General features: G+C 34.9%; 2 protein-coding genes across 10 annotated transcripts in view; one reads left to right on the top strand and one right to left on the bottom strand.

Moving 5' to 3' along the window:
• The window catches only part of LOC106162713 (echinoderm microtubule-associated protein-like 2), a 33,421-nt gene extending 17,984 nt beyond the window's left edge, over nucleotides 1-15,437 (bottom strand). For 2 of the 7 annotated variants that reach the window (XM_013540093.2, XM_013540095.2), the window contains exon 1: nucleotides 365-517. In XM_013540093.2, coding sequence (XP_013395547.2) covers nucleotides 365-512 — 148 coding nt within the window. In that variant the 5' untranslated portion in view covers nucleotides 513-517. Of the gene's footprint in view, nucleotides 1-364; nucleotides 518-3,295; nucleotides 3,416-5,143; nucleotides 5,178-7,190; nucleotides 7,293-10,906; nucleotides 11,049-15,284 lie in introns of those variants that run through there. The other 5 variants (XM_013540099.2, XM_013540097.3, XM_087003930.1 and 2 more) reach the window with 5 other exon arrangements.
• On the top strand, nucleotides 15,388-25,869 carry LOC106162714 (uncharacterized). 3 transcript variants are annotated; one of them, XM_087003933.1, is made up of 16 exons: nucleotides 15,388-15,575; nucleotides 16,017-16,340; nucleotides 16,662-16,843; nucleotides 17,105-17,192; nucleotides 17,384-17,519; nucleotides 18,037-18,137; nucleotides 18,362-18,536; nucleotides 18,971-19,092; nucleotides 19,497-19,607; nucleotides 20,488-20,786; nucleotides 20,972-21,255; nucleotides 21,482-21,574; nucleotides 22,083-22,134; nucleotides 22,926-23,027; nucleotides 23,455-23,544; nucleotides 23,826-25,869. In XM_087003933.1, the coding sequence occupies exons 2-16, from the start codon at nucleotides 16,023-16,025 to the stop codon at nucleotides 23,998-24,000; spliced, it is 2,328 nt and encodes a 775-aa protein (XP_086860059.1). In that variant the 5' UTR covers nucleotides 15,388-15,575; nucleotides 16,017-16,022; the 3' UTR covers nucleotides 24,001-25,869. The 3 variants fall into 3 exon arrangements, with proteins under 3 accessions (XP_086860059.1, XP_086860060.1, XP_086860058.1); XM_087003934.1 differs by having other exon boundaries at nucleotides 18,350-18,536; nucleotides 20,972-21,216; XM_087003932.1 differs by having other exon boundaries at nucleotides 18,350-18,536.
• The last annotated feature ends 321 nt before the right edge of the window (nucleotides 25,870-26,190 follow it).

Genomic DNA, 26,190 nt, shown 5'->3' with positions numbered 1-26,190 from the left:
AACAATACTCTTGTATCCAGTGGTCTGCAAATTGCTAGACCAGCTTTTCTTACTTAGAGACCTGGGTCCCGTAACTCGAAAGCATTGCGCATTGTGACTGAGTGCAAACGTCTCATTCCAAAATTCGCCCATACTCGCCCCATTTAATACACTGTAGCCTCTTTGTGATATCACTATTTGCAATATGTGATGCTTTCATGTTACGTGGCCCTGGTTGACCACTAAGGCCAAAGAAAAGCTAAGTTTTGAAAATGACCAAAAAAACATTCCATTTCATACTTGTTCTGCCAGATTCCCAGGAAGCTATTCTGGGCAAAAGAAAAGCTAAGTTTTGAAAATGGTCAAAAAACATTCCATTTCATACCTGTTCTGCCGGATTCCAAGGAAGCTATCCTGCGCAGTGCATCTGCCAGGGCACTTTTCAGACAGAGCATTTCGTCTTCATTTTGGTGGACCTTTTTCTCCAGGGCAGACACCCGCTCTCTGAGTTCCTCATTCTCATGATCCAGCATGCCGTCTACAAGATAAAACATTTTAAATAAATTTCATTAATGAATGAAATACATGGAGCACACAAAATATTTGCATGAGAAATATTATCATTAAAACACTTTTCAATTTAAAGAAAATCACATTTACACAATTTTAAGTTAGACAACATCATCTAATTATGTGATGCCCAAAGATGATAGTAGTTCATAACTAAGAGAGACAACAAAGTTAATGGGTTATAACCAAAAGCATCAAGGAAATGTTGATGAGTACATTTCTTCTAAGAAACACAAGTGAGTCATATTCCTGGTATCTTGCTCTTTGTTGAAAGAAAAGAAAAGCCATGGATCATAATTAACATAATTTATGCTAGCATGTATTGTTCTGTTTATGTTTTCTTATCTAAAAACATTCATATTTTCAGTTACATAAACTCTACAGACAGTTCAGCTAAAGGACAAACCCACGCAATTCCACACTGATCACTAAACTAACACCCCATTCTCATAGATTAGATCGACCTACATTGGATCGACCTAACTCCCTGGGGGTTCACGCTAAATAGCTGTCAGCCGGACGGACACGAAAGTTAATTACCCCTTACAGCTTGTAGTAGGCGGGGACGGACACTTAAGGCGGATTATCTGACAGTAATCTAGTGAGACTCCCCGCGGTGATAGATCGATCTAAAAGTTGTGAGAACAGAGCCTAAGTGATCAGTGGTCTCTGGAGAGATGGTGGTGTACAAAGTAACAGCATCCTCAGTGCATCACGTGGCTTTTACTGAGGAAAAGTGTATTAAAAACAACAGATCAAGGTCATAAAAACTTGCTTCAAACCCCATTTTGAAAGCAGATATATATATTTGTACATCACTCAGTGAGACTTAATTTGAACATCTCACTGTTTCCACACTGATCACCCAAAACAAACCACTTAACAACAGAACAACTTTATCTGAGTGGTGTGACCATGTCTCCCAACTCTTTTCCTATGCACATATTCTCCAACTGATAACCTTGAGGACCCTTAGAGAAGATGATATTCCATATCTTGTAAAGTCAATGGAATTCTTGAGTAAACTTCAATAGAAATATCAAAAATTAAAATCAATCAATAGGAACAAACCATTTGTCATAACCTGACATTGCAACCCAGCCAGTCTCCACATTGTAACCACATTAAATTGTACACAGTGGCCATTTCTACTGTGCTTGCAAACAACCTGTTCCTTAGCTATGCCAATTTATTCTATACCTTGCCCTGCCTTAGCCTATGCCTTGTCCCAACTTAAGGTGTGTTAACATTGAAACTATCATACTAGGTAGATCAATCCCACTCTGCGGGGACTCTTGCTGAATGCAATCAGATTGACTAAATGACAAGACTCCTCCGACAGCATATGAAAGTTAATCACCCCCCTCCCCTCCCCCGGCTACTCGAGGAGGCATTTCATTCAGTTCATTTGATTGCATTCAGCGATAGTCCCTGCAAAATTCAATCAATCTACCCAGTAGGATAGTTTTATTATGAATGCCCCCTTAGTATATGCTGTGCACCAAAAAGACTTACCATATGACGGACAAGCAGGCAATCCAGTATTCACAATTTTTTTCAATCTTGTCACTACCTTCTGACAACTGTTTTATTATTTGAGACCTATGTAATATCCCAACCTAGCTTTTTTTCATATGGCAACCTATCATGTTCCCTGTGACAAACTAGCATTTTGGCAAACTAAGCATGTACCTAAGTTGAAAAAACTTAATATCTATTTACTTCAGTATCAATTTCATTTTCCTTGTTTTTTATATCTATTTTTACTCCATATTCACCTAGCTGAAGTTTTTTGCAATGAAGATTATCTTTCCCCAGACCTTTTTGGTCAATCAAATGGGATAAACTGAACCAAGGCACAATAATGAAACTAACGTTTTGGCTATAGCAACCAACCTTTGCCTTGTGTCAACTTAGCCTATAGCTTTAATAAACCTACTAGTAATTGTGTATTGCAGCTGATCTTTAAATGATCTTTAAAAAAACAAAATATGCCAAGTGGTAAACTAGAATAGCTGTAACTTAATTGTGTCAAGCTGGCATATGCCTTGTTACAGCTCACCCGTGTGGAAACCTAGACTGTGTCTTGTTGTAGACCAGAGCCCTTATTAAGACCTTGCCTTAACCAACAATGAAGTAGGGAATGTAGTGACAGAATATCTTAACAGCATTATCATCATAATATGAAGTCTGTTCAGCAAAAGGAAAAATAGCCAGTATAATCTAACCATGTGTTATCAATAAGTAAATCCTCAGTAGCAGCTTCTGTATGGTGCTTTCATTGCTCAAGATAAGATGAATACATTGGGAAAGAATGGTGTCTTGGGTAGATAACATGTATTACAATGGTCCATCACTTCTTATTTATTAATGCTATGAGACATTTAAGTCACCATAAAGTTAGGTATTTGTACATAATATATGCTATGAGACAATTTTAAGTCACTATAAGGTAATGCATTACATGCCTGTGGCCCTTTGCTCTGAACATTTGACTTTCAAGATAATCATAGAAGCTGCAACAATATGTATGTAAACATGCATATATATATTAAATCAGACAGACATCTTAACACTGTAATACATGACATCAGGATACAAAAGGTAACAATACCACATCCACTGACATTAAATTGGCCATACAATTCTACACATTGTAATGCATCATGATGCATGACATCAGAATATATACAAAAAGAAACAAATACACATACAGAGCAGTACTGGGCATAACATGGAGACTTACCAAGAGCAGACATATCTGAAAGATTCCCTGAAAAATCCATACCGTTTTAGACTGTTGCTGGTAAGGCTTACCAGTCAATAAAGCCTTCCCCAAGCCTGTGACTAGTATTCCAGGGTGGAAGGAATAAACTCTGTTACAAGTTGTATGTAAATTCAATTTTGATGCCTGTCGTCTAATCTTAATCTTGGTTTTAGTGAGACATATCAAATATTTATCTTACCTGTGAAGCTTTCCACAGGGGAGGGGGGATTTCAACCGTTGATAACATATTAAGAGGTTGTTCTTGTTTGATTACCACACATGTTCTTCTTTAAAGTAGGATTAAGGTAAAGAATCTGATATGTTAGTTTGTTTTCTAAACAGGACACTATGTAATGGACATCATATCTTCAAAAAGAAAGTGCAAAATTAGAAATTCATAAGGTCTCCTACATTGTTCCCTTTCAATAATTTGAGCTCAAGTTAGCAGGCAGACTTATTTTTACCAAATCATATATATACATGTATACTGGTTAGATAATTTCTTTTAAAAAATATTAATCAATCAATTGTGTAAACAATATGACTAAATTTGAATGCATTTAAATACATTCATACACTTTTTATTACAAAATTATTCAATGTGGCCCAATACAAATTTATGTTAATTCATCAATTATTATAAACAGCAATACCTCCCTGATGATCATGAGTTGTACGTAGCACAATATCTTCAGAATGTTATTAGTAATTTTGTATCATTACTATCATTTCTTTGATATAATCTATAACTGGTATTTAAAACATTATTACTATTTGTACCTGCAATCCATATCTAAGATTAAATATATATCACATAATGGGGAAGAAAGCAGGTACCAGTATCATTGGATGGAAGCTTAAGTTGTTGATGAATTCGCGTTCCAATCTGGGTTATTGGCAATGCTTAAAAAAGTAGTCCTAAAAAGACAATGTCAGATTCCCAATATGGTTTGTTTTTTAAATCTGTCTTAACAAGTCCAACATATGTAGATTGTAGCTCCTGTAAGCCTATCCTCTCCTCTATTTCCCCCATTTGGACTTCCTGGATAACCAAGTAGCAAAAGGTCTTCTACCATTTTTTAGTATGTCAGTATGTTGTATAATCCGCTGAGCCAAGCCAATTAGTGATCATTAGACCTGCAGTTCTTTAATTTTTGATCATTAGTACCTAAAATCAATGATTGTCTCATAATTATCTATAACTGCAGGGAAAAAGATCACAATGCCAATATAATGAACTCTCAATGTCCATTGACATTCGCATTCTATCACCTTTGAATTTAGAAAAAAAAATTCATTCAAGCCGTCTATGTGCAACTAATTATCAAAGCAACTTCAATATATTATTTACAATTGAATTCTGCCCTCAGAGACTACACTGTAGCAGCTGGTACCATGAATCCCAGAGGCTTATGAAATAGAACTTTTTTTTATAAATCCCCCTCAATAGCAGAAAGATAAATTCTCCTAATAAATGATTCTTTTTTTTTTTTTTCAATGTGCTTCCATTTGAAAGCTCGGAGCTTTAGAAAAATCTTGAATGGCAATATGGGCAATGCAACAGATACAGATATATAGGGAGCTTAAATTGAAGACCAATGGAACAGATAATAAAACAATCACCAATGACACAAGCAATGGCATTCAGTGACTTTTTCATAATCACCCATTATACACTGAAATAGAACAGAGCACAACTGTTTAGTGTATTTGAGGTAGGCATAGACAGCAGCAATATGGCATTCAAGCAGACCAACATTTCAACCATACCATCAGACAGTAAACAGATACCATTATACCATTTAACACCTAAAGAGAACTGCTTACCAAGAACAAACCTGACCATTTTCCAACTCTCTTTCTTGGCATCAACAATGGGTTCCATCAGTAAAGCCTGTATCACCTCAAAACCATACTGACAAATGGGAATCATTCAATATAAGAAACAGATAAAATACCAGATCCAATCACTGCCACACTCCATGACCTCTCCCTACTAACCTCAGTGGTAGAATTTCTTTCAGCAAAGATTTTTTTTGCAAAATACCAAATTAAAAATTTAATGTTTATTGGTAAGAAATATAATGTAAATGTTTTTTTTTTTTTAAAATTATGTCACCTTTTGAGAATCACATTCATAACGAAGTCAAAATTTTTTCCAGAGTATATATTTACTCCTCTCGTTGAAAGTGAATTATCATCCAGCAGTGTGTAACCCTTATCATCAAATGATACTGGAAATGTGTATCATTATTTAAACATGACGCGTGCTTAAAACTACCACATCTATATTATTATACAGATATCAAGACTGTTTCAACTGCCAGTGGGGAAAAATCACTCATTCTTGGCACCATCCAGCCAGACTTCAATATGTACTCAACAGACTCGCTGATAAGGATAATCATAGTGAAGATGGGGTATGTTTTTGTTTCTTGTTACTAACACAGACAGTTTCCTCCTCATAACTTTTATTATCTGTGATAATAGATTGCAGAACACTAGGCAAAGATCATGTCTATTTGTTCTTCTAATTATCAAAATACTTTGCCAAACAAACATAGAACTGACACAGGACTGTCCTTGACAAATATTTGCTGTTAAAAAACAAACTTGGTATGTGTTGTCATTTAATTTGGGTACATGTATAAGCATACCTTTCCAAATGAACATACATACATGTATATGCATGCTTTTATATGCATGCATGTACATGTGGGGGCAACTAAAACATGATAGTTGTTTTGAAAGGAATCTTATTTTCATATCCAAATTTTCTTTCAAATACTCCATGTATTCCCAAACTTAAAACCAGCAATATTAAATAAAGGCCCCTTTTTACTTACTTAGTTGACCCAACCCTGTTCTGGCCAGGGGGGGGGGGGAGGTGGGGGGGGGGGGGCTTCTTGACCACCTCTCCCCCTGTCCATGGGTCTGATGGCAAACACTTAGTCTAATGCAACATGTATGTATTTCACTGCTCAACACTGCTTGACTTAACTGCAGATATTTGAAAAAGAAAATGGCGTTTCTAAATTCTTGTGCTTCTGCTCACAATTCAGAATAAATAAAACATCTACCTATCTACTAGCAGTATTTTAGTTACAAACACTGCTGTAATCAGTATGGGTGCCCAGCTGTATTAACACCAACATAGCCCAGCAGATAAACTTGTTTTTCAATTTCAAATTCATTAAAAGTAGTTCTGAGTGTGTTTGATTTATCACATCATGTGAGCATTCTCTCTAACATTGATTCTCATCATTTTAACCCTGCAGCTGTTTGACCTAACAGACTGTTTGGACTTATCTGTATTGGTGCTGAGTAAATATATGATGTCTTGGCAAATATATAGCTAACACAATTTTTCATTGAACTGTCTTCAGTTTTTCTGTTGTTTAAATGTATATATGCTTACTCTACCACCACTCTACAAATAATAACAACAATAATAAACAGTTCCCTACATTTTCCAATAAAATGCACCACCAATATCTATTATTCTAAAATCCAGTTGACAGTAATGTCTTTGCGGATATTTCACCATGAAGCTTACAAAAAATGGTTGCAATATCAATTATTTCTTAATTTCTGTTAAAAGGTATAGTGTATAACAAAAGGTTCTCCAAATGACGCATCCCAAATTCTAAACTATGGGAATAACCTTACTCAACTTTCAAACATCTCTCTCATTCCTATATTTTAATTTGCCTAAATTCATAACTTTAACTGACTCACAAAAAAACCTACACTTTGACAGTCACTTTACAAAATGCAAGATTCATCATTTTAGGTACATTCAACAAAATATAGTACTGAGAAATATAATTCATCTATCAAGTTCAGAGAAAATCTGCCTGTTGAGAAAATTTACCTTAATCCCTTGAGAATCTGTCTGGTACTGGACATCAATACTCCAGCAGACCTGCTTGTACAATAAGTTCACCTTCCTACTATGGTACTAATTTAACCATTACTAGACAGAACAGAACAGGATAAAATGCAGTATACTTATTACATAATATATAGAGAGATAATACAGTCAGTACCTGTATCTCACATTAAATATACAAACACAAACTAGAGGATCAGAGAGGCGATACCGCCTCCGAATATTGTACCACCAGCTGGAGCAAGCGCATTCGTATAGACCCCCACATACACAAAATAAGGGACACAGCCACCAGTCTTATGCTTGACAAGCTATAAAAATGCAATCAACAAGAATTTTCAAAATACGCAAAAAATATATATAACTTAAAATGGTACAATCAAAGTTAAGTTCATCGTAAGGTAGGTCAAAGGTCAATTTCAAGGTCACAGTAAATTGCCAGTATATGACTTCCTATTCAACTTCAATAGTAACTATGGACCTATCTCTGCCAGGTTTGGAGTAAAAAGAGAAAGAAATTAGCAGAGTTCAGTTCATGATTATAAGTAGGTCAAAGGTCAATTTCAAGGTCACAGAAAGATTGCCAGTATATGACTTCCTATTCAAGTTCAATAGTAACTATGGACCTATCTCTGCCAGTTTTGGAGATAAAAGGGAACCAAAATTTGCAAAGTTCAATTCATGATAAAAAGTAGGTCAAAGGTCAATTTCAAGGTCACATTTAGATTGCCAGTATATGACTTCCTATTCAACTTCAATAGTAACTATGGACCTATCTCTGCCAGTTTTGGAGATAAAAGGGAACCAAAATTTGCAAAGTTCAGTTCATGGTGAAAAGTAGGTCAAAGGTCAATTTTAAGGTCACATTTAGATTGCCAGTATATGACTTCCTATTCAACTTCAATAGTAACTATGAACCTATCTCTGCTAGTTTTGGAGATAAAAGGGAAGCAAAATTTGCAAAGTTCAGTTCATGGTGAAAAGTAGGTCAAAGGTCAATTTCAAGGTCACATTTAGATTGCCAGTATATGACTTCATATTCAAGTTTAATAGAAAGTATGGAACTATCTCTGCCAGTTTTGGAGATAAAAGGGAGGCAAAATTTGCAAAGTTCAGTTCATGGTGAAAAGTAGGTCAAAGGTCAATTTCAAGGTCACAGTAAGATTGCCAGTACATGACTTCCTATTCAACTTCAATAGTAACTATGGACTTATCTCTGCCAGTTTTGGAGATATAAGGGACTAAATGTTATAATTTTGGAGTTACCATAATGTGCCATAAATTTCCTATGGAAAAAATTAATTAAAATAAAGAAAAGGTCATTTTGGTAAAAATTCTTGAAATGGGAGGTGCTCTGAAGTTCCAGATGTTCAAATTTGATGAAATAATGTCATTTTCGACCACAAGTTGCCTGCTTTGCCAAGCCTTATGTTTTATTTTTCCGGAGTTCAAAATTTATTATCCATAACCGTACTGCACATTTTGCTTTAACCACCAAAATGTACTTTTTGATACAGTGTAACTTTGGAGATAAAAGGGAAGCAAAATTTGCAAAGTTCAGTTCATGATGAAAAGTAGGTCAAAGGTCAATTTCAAGGTCACAGTAAGATTGCCAGTATATGACTTCCTATTCAAGTTCAATAGTAACTATGGATTTATCTCTGCCAGTTTTGGAGATAAAAGGGAACCAAAATTTGCAAAGTTCAATTCATAATAAAAAGTAGGTCAAAGGTCAATTTCAAGGTCACATTTAGATTGCCAGTATATGACTTCCTATTCAACTTCAACAGTAGCTATGGACCTATCTCTGCCAGATTTGGAGTTAAAAGAGAAAGAAATTAGCAGAGTTCAGTTCATGGTGAAAAGTAGGTCAAAGGTCAATTTTAAGGTCACATTTAGATTGCCAGTATATGACTTCCTATTCAACTTCAATAGTAACTATGGACCTATCTCTGCTAGTTTTGGAGATAAAAGGGAAGCAAAATTTGCAAAGTTCAGTTCATGGTGAAAAGTAGGTCAAAGGTCAATTTTAAGGTCACATTTAGATTGCCAGTATATGACTTCCTATTCAACTTCAATAGTAACTATGGACCTATTTTTGCCAGTTTTGGAGATAAAAGGGAACCAAAATTTGCAAAGTTCAGTTCATGGTGAAAAGTAGGTCAAAGGTCAATTTTAAGGTCACATTTAGATTGCCAGTATATGACTTCCTATTCAACTTCAATAGTAACTATGGACCTATCTCTGCCAGTTTTGGAGATAAAAGGGAAGCAAAATTTGCAAAGTTCAATTTATGGTGAAAAGTAGGTCAAAGGTCAATTTCAAGGTCACAGTAAGATTGCCAGTATGTAACTTCCTATTCAACTTCAATAGTAACTATGGACCTATCTCTGCCAGTTTTGGAGATATAAGGGACTAAATGTTATAATTTCGGAGTTACCTTAATGTGCCATAAATTTCCTACAGAAAAAATTAATTAAAATAAAGAAAAGGTCATTTTGGTCAAAATTCTTGAAATGGGAGGTGCTCTGAAGTTCCAGAAGTTCAAATTTGATGAAATAATGTCATTTTTGACCACAAGTTGTCTGCTTTGCCAAGCCTTATGTTTTATTTTTCCAGAGTTCAAAATTTATTATCCATTACCGTACTGCACATTTTGCTTTCACCACCAATATGTACTTTTTGATACAGCGTAACTCGAAAACCGTATGGAATACAAAAAAACGGAGACCACGTCCAGTGTTGGGCTTTACATGCTCTACAAAATGCAAAAAAGAATGGGTCTCTAGCATTAACGGTTCCCGAATTAGAGACAGTTTTCAGTTTCGGTATCTTATGGCCGCTACACCCGTGAAAATGCACCGATTGACCCCAAATTCACACAGATGAAAGATGACCTGAAGGGTAACATTTTCCAATAATATTATTGGTTAAGTCTGTGTGGTGTCTGAATAACAGCGCAAATAAATTTTTTTTCGTAAAAAAATTCATTTTTTTGAAAATTTTTGCCCGTTTGACCTTGAAATAAAGGTCAAAGGTCAAATCCAAGGGCATATTTGAAATCTACACATATGACTTTTGGAAAGCCGTCTGTAGAAATTTTTCCCATAATTCCTTCCGTAGGGTAGATAATTAGCATTTAATTTTGCCATTTTTGGACAAGGGTGCATTGCAATGAGTGCCACACCTAGACCCCAATACCGACAAAGCCCAAATTTTACGTGGAACGAGTTGAGATTATAGGTGACCTAAATCCAAGAGATGGGTATGGGGGCCCTTAGCGTCTAGGAGGAGAAGCGGTAACGGTAACATGGCAGCGGAGCCGGCGGAGCCGCAGGAGCCGGCGGAACGGACCGGACGGGACTAAAACCATGTGTACCGCCAGCGCTAACGCTGGTGGTACAATAATTGGGCAGCAATGAGAAATTATTAAACATAGCCCTTTCTTAGGTGCTCAATGCAATTTTACATTTCTTTCAGAACCCTGGAAAATTGCCAGAGAGCCTTGCCCTTTAAACCTGTATGTTCAATAAATTCACAAAGCCTTTGCACGTCTGAATTAAAAAGGAGCCATTACCTTTGAGAAACCTGGCCAAAGTGACAGGTGAATAAACTAAATTAATCAGCCTTCCAAAAAGATGCATGTCTACTGTATTAAGGGTCCAAACCTTATCCTTTCTCATGACCTACAAACCTACCTTTCTATCAGTCTAAATTCGGAGTTCAGTTCTTCAAAAAACAAAATATCCTCAATTTTGCTCTTAATTTTGAACTTTGATCTAAAAATTAAGGACTGTATTACTATATGTGTCTCTTCTTAAAAAAACTATTCAACTCTTAAAGACAAACTATCCCTTCTTAAGTTGGTCTTAGATAAATGATAAATCAACATTAAACAATCCACACCCTCTAACATGCCAAGGTCTATTAGATAACTATTCAGAAATATGTGCTTATCACATTCCTTTAGTACATTTACAAAATTCTTGATAAAAAAATGCATTTAATACAAAGCAATTAGTTTTAAATAAAAAAGAGTGCTACTTTTTCAGCCTTTTGACATCAGAAGCAAATGTGTTTTCTCAATAATTTAAATGAAAGCAAATGGTCTTCCTAATATTGTGTGAACAAGAATGATTAAACATATGCTTCTGGTGGTAAAAACCTTGGTCTTCCTAATATTTTGTGAATAAAAATGATAAAACATATGCTCCAGGCAGTTAAATCCTTTCTAAGACATATTAGAATTTGCTAGAAGACAGCTATAAAATAACTGAGCTAGTTTCCAAACAACAACAATAAATTCGTACATGTTTGATTAAAGATGAAATAACATTACCTTCAAAAGTTATAGATTGTTCACTACAAAATAACATATATAAACAAAGAAGTTAAGTATACTGTTTTACTTTGCTTTGCATTTTTTGTTGAGAGACTAGCAGAAATTCAGGGTAATACCATTTCATCAAAACTAGTGAAAAAAGTAAATTGTTTCTACATTAATAATCCTTAAAGTTTGATGTGTCAAAATGACACACGAAGGTGTACTCTTAAAATATCTCAACTCTGAGACAGAAATTTCTGTCTTAATAATGGATTTATATAGTGAGAAATTAATGTTAATGCCTAGAAGCTGGGTTCTAATTATCATTGCATTGCTGTTATGACACATCTGGGAATACTTAATCATAACTTATTCATACAAAATTAAATTTTAAATATAATGAAGCGTTCAAAAATGAAATGTGATACTTCCTAGCTACAATGTTGAAATATTTTCTATGATATTATATTTCTGGATAATAACACTTTAACCACTATTTTGACTTTATTAAAAAAGAAAAAGAAAAAAAAGGTACTTCTTATATTTCATTCTACAATGTTTCAGGCCAATATTCAGGTGGATTGCAGCCTGGTTAAAGCATGAAACATTCTGTGGTCAACATATATTTCATGTACTGTTGCCTATACTGGAACAAGTAAGTACATCCACATTAATGACATCAGCTCTGTACATAATGTCCGATTAAAATTGCTAGGTGTAATAGTCAGTAAACTCTAATACAAAAAAAAAGAAAAAAATCTGATGAATTTTCATGATTTTGAATGCACAAATGCCGTGTTCGACATATTAATCAACTCTATAGGCTGAGTGCATGCAAATGTCATTTTATCAATTTACTAAAGAATTTTTATGCATTTGAGCATATTTTTGGGGAATTTTGGTAGTCAAGTGTGACAATATGGTGAGAGCTCTTCTGATTTAATAAACAAGTTTACAGAGACTGAGCTAGGAAAATGAAAGAAGGTCAGAGCTCATTGCCCATAACTACATACCAATCACACTTACAGAATCAAGAAATTATATAGTTCCTGAGCATATATAAGCAGGTTGTAATATATCTAAATAATACCATTGTTTGTTCTACTTCAACTTTATCATATTTATTTATAAAAATATATTTATTCCTTTACTCATTAATCTGAAAAAATATTGTGTCAATTGTGGTGATTACCTGCAGTGATTTACAAGATCAATGGTTGTAGATCAATACAAGTTACAACTTAAGGTCGGTGATAGGGTTAAATACGCTTAAAATCGTGTTTTTGAGTTTTTTGTGTGTTTATATTAATCAAAAAAGTATCTAACGTTGGATGTAATAATTTTTATGAATTTGCATCGCAAAATGCGTCTTTTGATGAGTTTTTCAACCGGCACGCGCCCCAGTCAGGCTGACAACTAAGCCACGCCTCTGTTACTAAGGGCCGTTGCCATGAGGGGGTCGGAGCACAGTTAATGAGTTATAAGCCGATTACGTGTGCGGTAATAGGTCATAAGTCTTACATCAGCTTAGCAGCGAAGAAGTCTAGCTAGTACACTATGGGGAAGAGAAAAGTTCGTGTTAAAAGTCCCTTTCCAGAGGAAAGAAGGAAAATTTTGAGAGTAAGGCCTATGCGTGGCGGTTGGGGAAAACCGGCCCTATTTGTTCAGTCGGATGACTGATTTCTGTATACCTAATAAATGGGTGAAAGAGTTAATCGAAACGTCTAAATTAATTGACAAATGAAAGAAAAATCGATAAAAACATAAATAAAAAAAGCTAAAAAAGGATACTTTTAGCCTAGCCTTTAATTTTTGCGATATATATCGTCGAGCGTATCTGCGACACGTTACGAAACCGGAAATGATTGTTGGTCGCCGTTTGCAAAAGGTAAATCTAATGTTGACAAAATAAAATTTTATTCTCCAAGATATGATATCATGGAGCTTGAGAGACACGCGAAAAATTGTGATTTGAATGGCCAAACAAGAGAAATCCAAGCAAAGATTGACAGCATGATTAAAACAATAAAAATAAAAACGCATGTTAGCGGCTTTGCATTTTGCGATATTTGGAGAAAAACAATTTCAAAATCACTGATCAAGCGGGAAGAAAGAGTTCAAGTGTCCAAAAATGAAAATCACAAAAAGACCCCGAGAATAGTCAAGGCTAGCAGGTAAAAAGCAAATAGGGTCTAAGTGTCATGTGTGTAAAAATAAAATATTTATTCAAAAGCCTTCTCTCAGCAACTTTTACCTCTGAATCTCGTGCAGCTGAGCGTCTCCCCTTTATCTTAGCTGGCATTTTGAGCGAGACCGCTCTGAAGTAATCACTGGATTTTTCCGTTGATCTGACGACTACCAAGTGCCGTGCAAAATAATCCTGCAGCGTTACCCGTCAAAAAACTCGTATCAACACAAGTGACGGACACTTGCTCTCGACACAGTTTTATCTGATCACTTTGCCGATAACAAAGAAGGAATCTCTCAGGTAAAATTACTCGATTGCCGAGGAAGAGCCATTGAAACGTTCAAATGCAACTTCACACCTCTTAATTGCGGTTAAACGTAATCGCCTTTGTTAGCGCTTCCTTCTACATATCCTTGACACCCTACTGGGCATCACAAGGCTAGGGCCCTCTCCAGAGCTGTCAATCAAAATGGCGGCACGCTTACATGCCTAACGAGTGGTCGGAAAATGTAACAAAAGCACGATTTTCTGCCCCTTCAAAGCACCCAAACAAAATATTTTTAGATGACAATAAGCAATGGTTCCAGCTGATCGTATAACCGATAACAGGTAAATTTGCCAGCTAAGCATTTGACTAATAAGCCCTGTTAACCAACCTGTGAACGTTTTTGGCTGTTTTAACAGCTTTCTATATTGACGAGATAAGTGAATCGCTGCCAAGTATATCTCACTATCTGAGCAACCGATCGTTACAAAAGTTGCACCTATTGTTGTTAGGAATGTGGACTACAGCATGATATCAGGGGTTTAAGAGAAAATTGTTTGTTTGAAAGATATCGCCTTTTGAAGTGAATAAGCCATTGAAATATGGGGTAATTTAACGTAAAAGATGATAAAATCAAAAGTAAATAGTTTAAGACAATTCCCTGGTACCGCGCTGAAGTGCTTTCACCCAGCTTTATGAGGCCTTTTGAATCACTTGAATAGCTGTCTTGGTTATAGAGAAAATCCCAATACCGAAAACGGCATTTTTCCCCTCAAATTGGCGCCAGAGCGTCATCCGTTGGACACTGTACTTAATCCCCGTCTTTAATTGGCCTTTTGGGAAGTTTGTTTTAATTTTTTATAAAAACTTATAAGCCCAGGGCTTTGTTTCTATGACTTTGGTCCTTTTACTATCACCGGCCTTAAGAAGTTAAGTCATGATCAGATGCGGTTTGAACCAGGATATACTGTATGATTGAATATGGTCATATTTAATGGAGACAGTCATGAAAATTAGGTTGAAATAGCTATGGCATTGCCTAGGCTGCCACTTAACTGGCAATGTTCTAAGAAAGCAAAAATGTATATCTTAAAGTTGCTATCTCCTTTCAACTACAGTATCTGTACTCGACTGGATTCCGCCTGCATTGCGAAAACGAAGCCTCAACAACAGCCCGAGTGTGGAAACTGGGGTTTGCAATGCACTTCATCTAAACGCTTTGCTAACAAAATACACCATTTATCTTCTCGAGCATTTTCTTGTGCAATGTCACACATATTTGGCATAAACCCCACTTACCCGGGCCGTCAAACTTCTCCATCGTGGTCTTGTTTTGGTGCAGACACCGGTTACACAAAAAGTGATGACGTACAACACAATTTTGTCTTGTTCGTCTTTGTTGAAAAAATGTGAACAGCTGATGCTGCTTTTAAACTAAATATTGAGTAATGTATGATATTTATTTAGAACTTTCATATTATAATGAGGGAGAAGCTTTCATGAAATGTCTATTAAATCATTAGACGAGAATGAGCGAGAGTTCATGACGTCATCCACAGTTGAAGTGCGGGAAGCGCAAATGCCGACTAGGTAAGATTTTCAGTAGACGGGAATGTCAAAATATGTGTACAGTAATGGTTGCGGTAAGAAATAAATGTATTCTAATTATGTCCTGAATCGTAGCTATTACGACAGTCTCATTTGTGTATGATTTAATATACATCCCATTAACATTTGCTCTGAATCCCTTATTATTCCAGAAATTCGTAACCCAAAGAAAATTGCATCAGAAATATATTGTTCTTCAGATTTTCGACTTGCAATTAGCGTTTGGCATTGTTATTTTATAAAACGCGAAGCTTTATTCTACCTCTAGTGCTATCTTTGTGTAAATTTTCCACAGTTGAAGCTGGCAAGCATGCATCTGAATGAACCCATTTATGCATTAATCTAAATGTTTCAAAATATTCTACTCTCTCCCTGGGAATGGTTCTTTACATAGTTTACATGCATAAAACTTGTTTTAATTAGGAATGAATGATGGCCACAGTGTCTCCAGACAGCACACTCCTGGGAGACTTAATTGAGGCTTCAAGCACATCAGATGACAAAGAAAACCAGCACTCAACCAAACCCAGTAGTTTGTTATCTACAGTGCCTTGGGACAGGCACGGAGATGCAGTCTTCAAGGCAGTCTCCAACACAAGAGTGCTAAAGCGGGAGAATCCTTCTGACCCTTTCTTTCTAAATGTCAGTCCCACCAAGCAGGTTCCCACAGGAGAGAATGGGGAGCCCCTCTGTGGCCAACCAGTGCCATTTTTCGGAGGGACAGCCACACAGTTTACAAACACAAATGTGTGTATTTCTAACATTTATTGGTGTACCCCATTAATTTTGCTCATTGATGTGCTGAAAGTTGTTTATAAATTCCATTGAGCTTCCAAGACAATCCTAAAAAAAAACAAAAAACTGTAAGATAGCAGAAAATAACAAAAATGATAGTAATCAAGAGACTTGACATAATTAATATTAGTACAGAATTTTATATGAGTTTTATTTGCAAGCTCAGCTGCTGTACACTCATGCATGACTAATCGAGTTTTGTATATCCTAAATTATGCTTTGATATTTATTATATGTTGATGTGGATGAAATTTTACTTACTGTTCAATTTAGACAAGCAAGGAAACACAAGGTGCAACTCCCAAGGTCAGCAGGAAGAAACATGGGTTCCCTCACTCAAGCTTTCTCTCCCCAGATCTCACCAAGTCCATGTTCTTCAGGAAGCATAGAAATTCCAACAAGAAGACGCCCAGGACATTAAGCAGGCTACAGAAACTACACAGGGATAATGAAAGGCATATTAAATTGGCTTTGCATTTGGCACTAGCCATGAATTTATACTATCTTGAAAAAAGTTGCCTTTTTTATTCCTTGTTCATACATTCTCGTTGCTATAATTAATTATATTTTTTAGAACATCTTGAAGGTTAGGTAAATCTTCTGTAAGATTATGCTAATTCAGACAGGTTATTGCAGTGCAGCTAACTTTCATACTTTTTAGAAAATTGTTAGCTATTTATTTCAAATTGCATTTTGTTTCTTGAACTTTTTTCCAGAAATCGCCACCACGGATTGAATTCAGCTATACAGCAGCTAGCAGCTATGACTCCACAACTGACAGAATCTCTAGATAGAGAAACTAAGGTAAGACTGAGCATGTGAAATTTTGTTTATGCAGAATTACTAAATGTTGTTTCCTATATATTAAAATATACGTTTGAAAAGGTACGGCCGTTGTTTTTATATGACTTGTCAACGACTTTATAATCATATTCATGATTAAGAAATGATAGGAAAAAATCTATATCTTTGAAATATCTTTGATCTCATTATAGGTTTCCCGGATGAAGAGAGTGGTTAATTATATCTGTTACCTGGAGACCCACATTCGGTCATTGTGTGTTGATCTAGATATTGCACTAGATTTTGACAGCCTGTTCCTCACTCCACACCTTGATAATATAGATCAGAGTAAGCATTTGCTGGGACACATTGGTATGGCAATATTATAGTTCTCAAAAGGAGTAGATCTGTTGGTTCATCATATTATTTACAATAGATTTACACCAGAGAACTTGTGGCGGTGCCAGTGAAAATGCATGCATAATGCATGAATTTGTGTAGATTTCGGACATTTAAGGTACTTTGTGTATGTCCTAATCAGATTGGTCATTTTGTTGCAAATCTCCTATCACATTATATTTGCTGAAGCTGTGAAGTAAACAGTCTCGGTTCTCAATATTTCATGTTATTTCTAAAAGTAAAAAGTAACATCTACATATTAAATTTTTATTGTCATTGATGTAATGAGGGCCAAAACTAAACAATTTGACCACTATTTTGTGGTTATTTAATTTATTTATTTTTTTTTTTTTTTCGGGAGAATTGTGTTTTATAGAGATGAAATGGTAAAATGCATACAATTTTGATTTTAAGTTGAAATATAACATGCAATTTCACACAAATATGTGCTTGATATGACTTTCAGATCACTCTCCTATGTATATCCCAATGAAAGAGGAATACTCTGTCAGTGCAACCAACTCCCAGGAAGATTTTCAAGAGTCTGATGCCTCACAACTAGTCACTGTAAGTTTTTTATTGACCTGTATAACAAGTGTTCACACACAGATTAAGAGAAAACTAAATGCGTTTATCTGAAATATATTGATGAATTCACAAATTATTTTCAAGGTGTCCTAAAATGTTTCATGATCTATGATGAATTCAAGCCCAACGTATACATGCCAACCAACACTCAACCTTTACATTCTTGTTGGAATTTTTCATGGTGATTGCAGTTTTCCTCTCAGTTGCAGTCTGACAGAGATCGGCACAGTAAGGTCTCCTCTCCAACCATAGATTCCACCACACATGGAGAGGAAGAGTGTCCACAGACTGTCCCCCACCTCTCCATCACTGCCCCACTTCAGCTTGTGCCAGACTGGCAGGAATCTGGCTATGAGGACATCTACAGGGAACAACAAGGTGTGGTGATAGTTTTGTGCCACTTTTACTGAGAAAGTTACCTGGAAGTATATATATTCCTTTATGTTCATCCACTTTTTTATTAGTTCAGTGTTTTCCATTTCTTTATCATGAAAAGCTAAGAATAAATCTTTTGATGTTAAAAAAAAAGTAGATGCCTTCAAAAGTTGCTGGAGACATTGGTGCATTCAGTCCTGGAACCAGAAATGCTGTGAGGAATTGCCAGTGTAACCCAAGACACTTTCTAAGTCAGGTTTACAAAAGAACTATCAATTTGCATACCAATGTGCCAGCATCTGTTTAAGTTTACTACAGCTTCAGATATTTTCCACAGGCATTAGCATTTCTAATTATTGCACAAGTATAAATATTGCTAAAAAATGTTACCATGTTTGTTTTCATTGAAGTACATAGTGACAGTGCATTTCATTTAGTGTCCAAGTTCAGCTTATCATGTGACCCTGGCCAGGAAGAAAAGGTGGACAAGTTGATCAAACAACAAATGACCAACAGGGCAGAACTTGTAGCAGAGGACATTATGTTACCAGCAGTGCAAGTAAGCAAACATCATCTGAGCTACACTAAACTTGTGGCCAGTCAGAATTACACATGTTAGCATTAAAACATAAATATTTCCAATTCATTACAATGCAAAGCAATGGTAAGGGAGAACTAATCATTTGCATACTTGGTCAAGAGTTGTGACAGTGTTGTGAATAGTGTAAAGGGCACTGAAGGAATATAAAAAATTCTTTGAGAAAAATTTGACTAAAACCCATAAAGTATAGGCCAATAAAAATGCCTAACCTTATATTTTGCAAATATCAAGGTTTTTAAATAAATAGATAAATAGGATATTTCAGTCAAACTTGCCTATAATTTATATAAAATTAATCACTTTGACAGAAGTCTCATTTTTGTGTTGGTGTAAGTTTACTTCAGATTATTATTATTTTAAAGGATGTTTCTGATGACTCTGATGATAGCATTCCCTACTATTCTGGCATTGCCCTGTTCCACAACTACAGCAAGACTGCAGGCAAATCGCACAACTCTGAAGAAAACAGCCCTGTAAGTTTTTCTTGTAATTCATGATGCATGTGCCAAAGAATAGCCTCACCTATGGCTAATATAGGGGTTTGTGTTCTGATTTGGATAACTTTATATAGTTTTTGTTTTCTGAAGAATTTTGCACTTTAAAATGAATTTTTTACAAATGCTTCCTTTAACATTTTTCTACAAAATGCATTTTAGATTTTAAATAATTGGCTTGCTATTTTATTAACCTGTTTGCTTGTTATTTTATACTTTTATTTGTTTATTTATTATTATTATATTGACATGTTTTTTTTTTCATTTTGTTTCAAATTGTTTTGCTTTCAACTTGCAAAATAATAACAGAACTTGAGGCAAGATCCATTGCTCTGCAACAAGCATGTCTGTTACAGCCCAAGGCAATAACAAGGGTAATATCGCTACCTACGTAAATCTTCCAAGCAACAGTGCATGGTCCATCTTCCACTAAGAGCAAATTTTTGAAAAGTGCAATATAAATATAGAGGGAAATCCTTACTTTTACAAATATGCATTAAATGGAAGGTATGATTACTGCACATTGGCTAGTTTATTCATTTACTTTTTATTTATTTTAAGTTTTTGTATCTTTTAATATGTAAATTGTTTTATTCAGTTTATGGGGTTGTTAGTTTTTTAATGAATTTTCTGCCATTTTGTCTAGTGAATTATACAAACATTTGATTCAATAATTTTTTTAAATGTAAAACTAGCTTGGTGCTTATAGTGCTGATGAGAAGGCATTCTGCATGCTAAGACTTAAATACCAAGTAGTTTTACATTTTATGTCAATTAAAGAAAGTTTATTCATAGCAATTTTATTTTTAATATGTATTTTATAAAACTGTTTTGAAATAAATTTCTCCAATCTTTGTAGAATGCCAGCACCAGTGATTTGACACAGACATCATCCATGTATGAAGAATCTGAGCTGAAAGACCAAGATTCTTCCTTCTTTGACTTGCTCAGTACTCCCAAGCTGTGTTCCAAATCCCCTTTGACCTCCCCCGAGAGAATACAGTCTCCAATCAGAACACCAAAGACCAAAAGAGAAGCAGAGTGCCATGGCAAGTCTTCTGCCAAGACACCTGTTCAGAGAGGTCATCAACTCACACCTACAAAGAATTCAGGGGTTATTGTAACACCTTCTACACCTGAACAGTCTTTGTTTCAAAAGTTGGTATTCTTTTTTTCCCTATGAGAGTGAATCTTAATAGTGTGCTTGATCAGTAAATGTTTGCTGATGTTGTTGGTAATGTTAATTTAAGATAAATTTTGTATCTTTAAATCAATTTTACTCTCAGTGTGCGTTGAATTAAAAAAAAAAAGGATTTGATGCTAGATTTTAATTATTTCTCTAGGAAACCTGCAAGTGTGCAAAAGAAGGTAAACCGTTTAGTTGCCCAGAAAAAGCAGATTGCCCCCAGCTGTTTGAAAAACAGCTTCCTTTTTGGATTGAAAACCCCTCCAAAGAAGGCTTGCCCCCTGAAAAAGTCTTGCCTGCACATGGCCAAGCGTTCTCCTGTCATTAGACCCCTCACTATGAGGAAAGTCATGGGAAAGTACAAGACCCGAATGTATAGATTACAGCAAAATATGGAGAAAGGTAAAAAGGAAGAAATGAATGACTGGGAGAGTGCTGAAGGTACTAAGCTGGGTGGTGGTCAACTGTAACCATTGTGTTTGTTGTGATGGTGGGGATTGAGCAGATTATTTCTCCTCTGTAATTTTTTTTATATAGAAGTATTTAATAAAGTTATCTCTTTTTCTCTTTTATTTCTCACTTTTGATTGAAATCCACATCTGAATGAAGTTAAAAATGCTAATGGTTTACCAGGTTTTGACACTGTAGGCTGCAATTTTGATTGTAGGTGAAACATGTAATGAAGATTTCAGTAACTCTGTGTTAAAATCACATCAGTTCAGCTCTGAAAAAGAAGACGAGACAGAAAGGAAGACATCTGGTATGAAACAAACTTCTTACACCTTTGCTTGTTAAATTATACTAACATACTGATGATTAGTTAAAATATGTTTGTTAGTTGTAGTTAATCTCCTTTTAACTTTACCAGTATTTTTTACATTTAAGTATGTAGGTTAATTGGCTTTTAACATTTAATATCAAGAATATGCCTAGCAGTAGTAATATGCAGGTCATTTTTGACTTGCACACATTTACAGGTTAATTACTGTTAATGATTGCTTCCTTTTTTTCCTTGTTCAGCATTAATATATGTAAGGGACTTGGATTGATTACTATGTAGGATAAATTTGTAATCTTACGACAATATCAAATTAATTCAGTTTCCACTCATTTTGATATATGCTGCCAACAGGTCTCTTTAACCTTAAATGATGCTATGCAGAAAACTACTGGATCAACAGCCTATGAAACTGTTCACACTAACAATGGGGACTATACTTTCCATTATGTGTAATTGGATTTAATGTAGTATATCAATATTTGTGCAGGTTCAGAATCTGCTGAAAAAGATATTGAAGTAGAAGAAAGTGCCTCAGACAGGTAAGGAAATGATCACATATTTTTAAGTATTTGTTTTGGAATGATTTGGGTTTTTGTTGTCTCAGAATAGATTGAGAGTGATGCACTTGGATAAGTCTTAGTTAGCAATGGAGAATGAAGTATAATAAGCAGACCTTAATATCTGTGGATATTTAAGATGGCTTCTATATACCTCTGAGAACGTACTGGCATAACAGGCTGGTGTTTGTATGGACTGTGATAAATGAGGCAAAATAGAATGGAGTGCGATGTACATGTATTTTGTTTGATGTCATGATCAGCTAGTTGCCAGCCCAGCAGTGGTCTGCCTAGTTACAGCCATTATACATTGGTTTAAAACTACTGTAACTGTATGTAGAATCAATAAGGCTTAGCTTTCTTCAAAATCATTTAAAACTTTGCAGTTGCATTTTAGTTTTCTCTCTCTCTCTCTCTCTCTCTCTCTCTCTCTCTCTCTCTCACAACTTCCAATCAGGGGATGGTGAATTTGATTATTTATTAATTAAGGCCATTAATCTGTCATTTTATGTTTTAAAGTGTTTTAATTGCCCTCACATAAGTTCAACAAGAAGTGATCCATGCACTTAAAATGCATTTTATATCCTCCATTGGATGCTTTTAAGTTTATTCTTGAATAAGGATGTTTCTAAGATTGTGATTTTTTTAGTTTAAAACTCTAGCATTTTATAAGTAAGTAGTAATATATTGAAAAAAATTATTAACTGGAAATCCCATTTTGGTTTTTCATAATCAACTTGTATGGATTGATTAATTGTGTGTATGAATTCAAGGCAATCTGCAGTCCAGGAGCCTGCGAGAATTGACCTGAGGAAGACGTCTTGGATGAATGGATTCATGATGTTCAGCAGGATTAATAGGAAGAATTTCATTGAGTAAGAATTGAATATATACTATACTAAACAAGATTTGTACTGAATAATCTCATCTAATGCAATACCACTAGGTGTCACATGAACACCATTCTCTCTCTTTCTCGATCTTTCTAATATGTTTTCACCTAATTGCTGTCTATGCCAAAATAAAGTTCATGAGAAAAGTACACGTCAAATCCATTAGTTATTGAAAGCAATAAGTAGAAAAATTACCTTGATTACATGTTGAAAACATGTCTTTACAAAGTTCATGAGAGGATGAAATAATTAAACCACAGCTAACTGTATCCTGCCTGCCTGCCTAAAACTATTAATCTACAGTAGTGCCAATTTGTATCAAGTATCAGGTAATAATGCATCATTGCAGTTGTATTGAATTTTATGTTGATCTGACTTTCTGCTAATAGTGTTCTTATCCATATTTCAGTAAACACCCAGGTACCCATACCTCTCATATCAGCAAGTTGATGGGAAGTGCCTGGAGAAGTATGACAGCAGAGGAGCAAAAACCCTACAAGTAATGAGATGCCATTTAGCTTTGACTCTGTCATCTGTAGTTATATCAATCTTCTTTGTCTGGACATGCAGTTTCTTTCTTGAAACAGTATGAAGAATGACTAATACAAAACCTAATATTAATCATATTTATTATTATAATTATTATTATTATTTTATTTGTTTTTAGAACCCCTTTCATAAGAATTGTAAATTTCTTCAGTTTAATGTATAAAATGGCTTAATTAAAGTTTGGATGTAATTTTAGCTCTTCAATTTTTGTATCTTAAATGCTCATTACAGGGACAAGGCTAAGGATTACAGTCAGTATTTACTGAATGCCTACAAGTTGCCAGCTAGTTTTAACAAAGACAGCTGTTCTGGGGAAGAAGTGAAGGAATACTTAGGAGAGAATTCTAATGATCCTAAGAATGAAGACCATGGAATAAAACAAGAGAGTGGCTGCCAGGATCCTTAGAAGGTGGAAAAAATACCACTGTGTAGCCATAGCAACATTTTATTTTTTTCCTATCTCTGCACATGGGCAATTTTATCTGGCTTACCTGGTATTGGTTTTATCTACTAGCATTTTCTTTATTGGTTGAAAAATAAACAGTATCATTATGGATTTAAGTGCCCTATGTCAGTTTAAATGGATCAAAATAGGACCTATTTGTCTATATTGATATTAATATTACAAAGATTTCCTCATTGAAAATGAAAACTTGTACATATTTTTTCAAACAATCTTTAGTTGAAAATTGATATTTTACAGACGTCATTTAAGAAAAGCATGTTTGTTCAGACATGTTAAGTAAGATTTATGTAATAGTACCTGTAAGTTATTGATTTCTTTGACACTTGGGCTATTCAGGCAGAACATATCAAGTCTATGACATATGTCAAATGACTGATAATATCTTATGTACATGTTGGAAACTTCAAAGGTATACAGAGACAATGGCATATAATGTTTTGCTAGTCATCATTTCACCATGTAGAATATAGTCCATTTAACGTGTTAATAGGGAGTAATCAATATAATAAGCTGTTCATTATGTGCATTTGCATGCACATCAACCTGAACATGTCTGAATAGTGTGGAGGTGTCTGATGAAAAAACCAGTCACCAAGTGTAGTAAATAATTGAATATCATGATCATAATGTTGTAACAAAGTGGTTTGTATTAGTACTTTTGAAGATGTTGACTGATTTTAGAAGAGACTTAACCATGTGTTTAAGTGGAAATTGCATTATTTGTCCTGCCTGCAAAGAATTTGCCACCCTCCTACTGACCTGTTGTGGTGCCTTGAAACTAAGCTGCTGGTAACCTCTTATGGTTACCATTAATAAGTACAGTCTTGTCTATTGAAATGTATTAGGCGGCTGGTGGTACATACTCAGGAGATAGCCCAGTCTTCTGAAACTGAGGTCTTTTGGATGTTCACCAATTGATGCTTTACAAGTGAGAGCAAAGATACCACTGATAATGGACATACACCAGCATTCAAATTAAACAATGGAAATAGTATTAGAAATGAATTTACTCTTTGCCATTCTCCCTTTCATATTTAACAGTAAATTATAACTTTGGAAAAGACATAAGTGATTTATGAACCATACAGAATTGTGCTGTGATGATTCTTAATTTGGAATGTTGGCTGTAATTTGCTGAAAGTCCATTTACCCACCAGGTATGTTAGTTCATGTGGGGTTATGAGAAAATTTATTGTAATTTCTTTGCAGTTTATTAAGAGGCTGTTGTTAGAAATGATACATTTTCTGGACATTGTCATTTCCTTGCCTTGAAATTAACCATACACAAATCTGAGAACTGTTACTTGTGGTGCCAAATTGATGTGCTGTATATGACTTCTCCCTTGTAATAAATGTTACTGGGGAGATTTTCATCTCAGACTGTGAAGATGAGAGACTTGTTAGCAATATTGCACTTGTTTTGTTTATTGTCATATTTACCTTTATCACTAAGTGTGACTAAGTCATCAGCATAAGTAATTCACATGTTGAATTTAAACCTACGAGATTTGGAAAAAATTACATTTTTAGCTTTTTTTTTCGCTGTTGCTTTAATGTTTTTGATTTGTTAAAATATATGCAGTTAACACAAAGTATTATAAACGTTTGATATCATGGTGGCCAGATTACTGTTACACGCCATTACCAGTATATCTGACTCATAACATGGAACATTTCCTGTGGAAATTACTAAAGATTTTTAGTATCATAGTACTAAATGTTTGGATGTTTTAAGTTTTTTCTCTGTTCTTATCAGATTTTTAAAATTGTTAATGTTTGTTGTTTAAAAATAAAACGCTTAAGAAATGATGTATTGAAAGACTTCAGTCGTCACTCATGCCCTCACGTACAAGGGAAGTCGGTTATTATTATTATTATTTATTTTATTTATTTATTAACTTTTTTTTTACTTGTTAATAGTTATAGACAACATTTTATCAGTGTAAAAAAATCTGGTTAAAGAAAAAAACGGGAACCAGTGTTGTTTTATTCTTTATCATTTAAATGACAAAATTTAGAATTATTAAAGAAGAAATCGCAGTAAGGTTGGAGAGACAAGAATAGTCGATGCATTGTTACTCCTGGAAAGAAAAAATGACTGTATGGATTCAACATAATGCCGAGGAGAAA

Source organism: Lingula anatina, chromosome 2 (assembly GCF_051362555.1).
Source record: "Lingula anatina isolate TDL-2025a chromosome 2, LinAna3.0, whole genome shotgun sequence".
Taxonomy (NCBI): domain Eukaryota; kingdom Metazoa; phylum Brachiopoda; class Lingulata; order Lingulida; family Lingulidae; genus Lingula; species Lingula anatina.
The sequence above is the reverse complement of the archived record's forward strand: the minus strand, read 5'-3'. Positions and strand labels throughout refer to the sequence as shown.